The sequence below is a fragment of the Oryza brachyantha genome, chromosome 2, assembly GCF_000231095.2.
Source record: "Oryza brachyantha chromosome 2, ObraRS2, whole genome shotgun sequence".
In the NCBI taxonomy this organism is placed as follows: domain Eukaryota; kingdom Viridiplantae; phylum Streptophyta; class Magnoliopsida; order Poales; family Poaceae; genus Oryza; species Oryza brachyantha.
Window position 1 is genome coordinate 18096567 of NC_023164.2, and position 3159 is coordinate 18099725.

A 3159-nucleotide genomic window follows, 5' to 3' on the forward strand; every position below is an offset into this window, starting at 1 on the left:
GATTTTTTACTATATAAGCTTTAAGCATACCTTATGATTTTGCATATTTAAAAAAATTTTGAATAAATCAAACATAGATTTATAAGTCAACGGCACCAAATTAAAAAAAATAGAGTAAGATAGAGCATCTAAAAAGATTTGTCCATGTCGAAACCACACTTCCACCAATTGTCATTATATTGCAAGAACCTAAGATAACATAGGTTATCTTCTCCGTTCCACAAGCCCACACAGGCCCGTCGCCTCAATAGAACCTAAGATAACATGGCCATCCTTCTCAAGAGTTCCTTGACACGGAATCTCTTCTTCCTGCTCTCTTACACTGCTGCGATAGTAGCAGCTTCTCGGGTGCAATTACCGTACAAGAGCAGCCAACAGAATGCTCTCTCACACTACCCACAGCCACAGGACTTCCCGAGTGCGAGGCTTTATCAAGCATATTACGTTATCCAGCGCTTCAAGAATACCATTACATGCGATCCCTTGAATATTACCTCAACTTGGACCGGGCCTGACATCTGTGGCAACAAAACTTACGTTGGTTTCTACTGCACAACACTGCCGGGGCACGGGCTCACAATCACATCTGCTGTTCTCGACAGCTTTGGCTTGTGTGCTCCTAAACTGGAAGGCTTTATTGATCAGCTCCCAGATCTGGCGCTCTTTCAGTCTTCCTCCAACAAATTTGATGCCTTCAATGCGCCCAACTTTGCTGGCCTCAGCTACCTATACAATCTTGATATCGACGACAGGAACACTTTCCAATCTTCAGCTATAGATTTACCAACGAAAGATCTGGCGAATTTCAACCTCTGCGTACTGTATGGCATATTTTGTGGCGGTCTAAAGGTAGGTAAAGTATCCCTTGTCGCAAGAACCGCTGACAAGGGAGCTATTCCTAGTGTCACGAATGCTAGGGCGCTCCTCCTCAATAATGACAACATATCAGGGCAGCTTCCCGCAGACTTGGGCTTCTCTAAGTTCAGTTACCTCGCGCTCGCAAACAACAAACTCACCGGATCAATCCCACCATCAATCTCCAACTTGCAAGGCTCTCTCCTCGAGATGCTCCTCCTGAACAACCAGCTCTCCGGCTGCCTCCCATACGAGGTCGGCATGCTCACAAAGGCGAACGTGATCGACGCCGGCATGAACCAGCTCACCGGCCCGATCCCTTCATCCTTCTCATGCCTCACCAGCGTCGAGCAGCTCAACCTGGGCAGCAACCGCCTCTATGGAGAGATCCCCGATGCGCTCTGCAAGCTCGCCGCCGGCCCGGCCAGCCGCCTCGCCAACCTCACGCTGTCAAGCAACTACTTAACATCGGTCGGGCCGTCGTGCTTGCCGCTGATCAAGGACGGCGTTGTCAACGTTAAGAACAACTGCATTCCGGGCTTCGCTAACCAGCGGCGATCGGCGGAGTGCGCATCGTTCCTGAGCCAGCCGAAGACGTGCCCGGAGGCGAGCGCCAACCACGTGGCGTGCCCCGCCGCAGCTGCCAACATCGCGGCGGCTCCGGCGGAGAGGGTGGCCAACGAATACTCCAGCTACGTGACGTACGCCACCCTACACGACTGAGACCGGCGCCACCGCACGGCACGGCATGCATGCATGCATGCAGCAGGGAACAGCTAGAAGCTAGCGTCTCGTCTCGTTGCGCTTTGCTCTTGTATTCTTGTGTTCATTTGGTGTGGTCGTGATTGTGGTTTGTTTTCTCTTCACGTGTGGCTAGCCATGCATGGCTGTCACGTCTAGATCTCACCTCTCGTCTCTTATGTACCGGTATCACGTGAAGAATGATTGGTGATTACTAATGTTTGGTGTGCCCTGCCTATGTTTCATAAAGTTTATTTAAATGTAAAGCACTTTGAAATTTCAAAATACATCACGTAAAGCATCAAAAATTCGATGGCGTCCGGAATATGGGGCTGAACATATCATGTGCATTCTTCTTTTTAAAGACTTGATTGAATTTGTCACCTAGTTTCTCTGTTTTTTGACGAGAACGTCATGTTCTTTTCAAAGACCGAAACAAAGATAATCTGTTCTTTACGAGGGCCTCAGGCATGAAACAGAGTTACTCTGCTTTTTCCACACGTAGATCATATTTGTTCCACTGTTTGCCCTATGGTTTTATTTCTCTTGCACCTTCATCTTTCCGCTTTTGATCAGACTTATAAGCTAAAATTTAAAATTAATTTTTTAGTCTTCGGTAAGAATACGTATATAAATTTTTTATTTACAAATTAATTTTAATCTGTAAATATGTCGTTTAGTTTTTCACTGAAAAAACAAAAGATAAGCCTCTTAATTTCTACATCACCAACCAGTGGCATACCTACGTACACTTTACCCGTGCACAGGACCACGGTTTGATTATTTATTTCTAACTTATTTATATCATCAATATGTATCAAACATCAGATAATTTTTGTTCTATGTCCGCCACTGTCACCAACAGTGCATTGGACGGACCTCCCATATATTTTCTCCCTTATTTTCCATGTTCATAATTTCATTAGTTTTAAATTAAAAATTAGTAACTAACGATTAGTAGGGATATTGAAGTCTCTGTTTAGCATTTTTGTTTATTTAATTAAGAAATTTGGAATTACCAAGAGCTAAGTTATTCTACATTTGTTATATTGAAAGACTTACTAGTCTTGTTTGATTCATCCATCGATGAATATATATATAATTTATTAGCACTATATAAATCTATGCAAGGCTAGTAAGTTTTATCTTGTGAAACAGAGATAATATTTTATTTATAGTCTTAAGTATACCTAACGATTTAATAATTTCCAAGTTCGTAATTAATAGATACCGAATTGTATTCTGTTCAGGGAGTCAGTTATACCATTTCACATTATTTAATATTTCTGAAATTTGTAACTAACCACTACGGATTGTTTTTGTGTTGGAGTTGTAGTTTAGCATTTCTCTTAGGACCTACTTTGATAGGACTCCAACTTCTATACTCTAACCATAGAATGGAGCTATCGAGTTACCTAAATCTAGCTTCACCACTCTGGTTCATATTTTCAAATCACAATCACTCTTGCTTGCCCCCCTTTAATTTTTGTGGAGCTGGACCGTTCAGTTGAGCTCCAGCTTAAAAGAACGACTCAATGAGAGCTAGAGCTTGCCGAACAAACC

At 43.1% G+C, this 3159-nt stretch overlaps 1 protein-coding gene across 1 annotated transcript; it reads left to right on the forward strand.

Annotated features, from left to right (window-relative positions):
• Nucleotides 1-264: 264 nt before the first annotated feature.
• Nucleotides 265-1832, forward strand: LOC102710185 (uncharacterized protein At4g06744-like). Its single transcript, XM_006648774.3, has one exon. It carries the CDS (start codon nucleotides 265-267, stop codon nucleotides 1576-1578), a length of 1314 nt encoding a protein of 437 aa, XP_006648837.2. The 3' UTR covers nucleotides 1579-1832.
• Nucleotides 1833-3159: the final 1327 nt, after the last annotated feature.

Bases quoted from the DNA above. Each gene is read 5' to 3' on its own strand.
- LOC102710185 (XM_006648774.3), top strand. From the start codon at position 265: ATGGCCATCCTTCTCAAGAGTTCCTTGACACGGAATCTCTTCTTCCTG.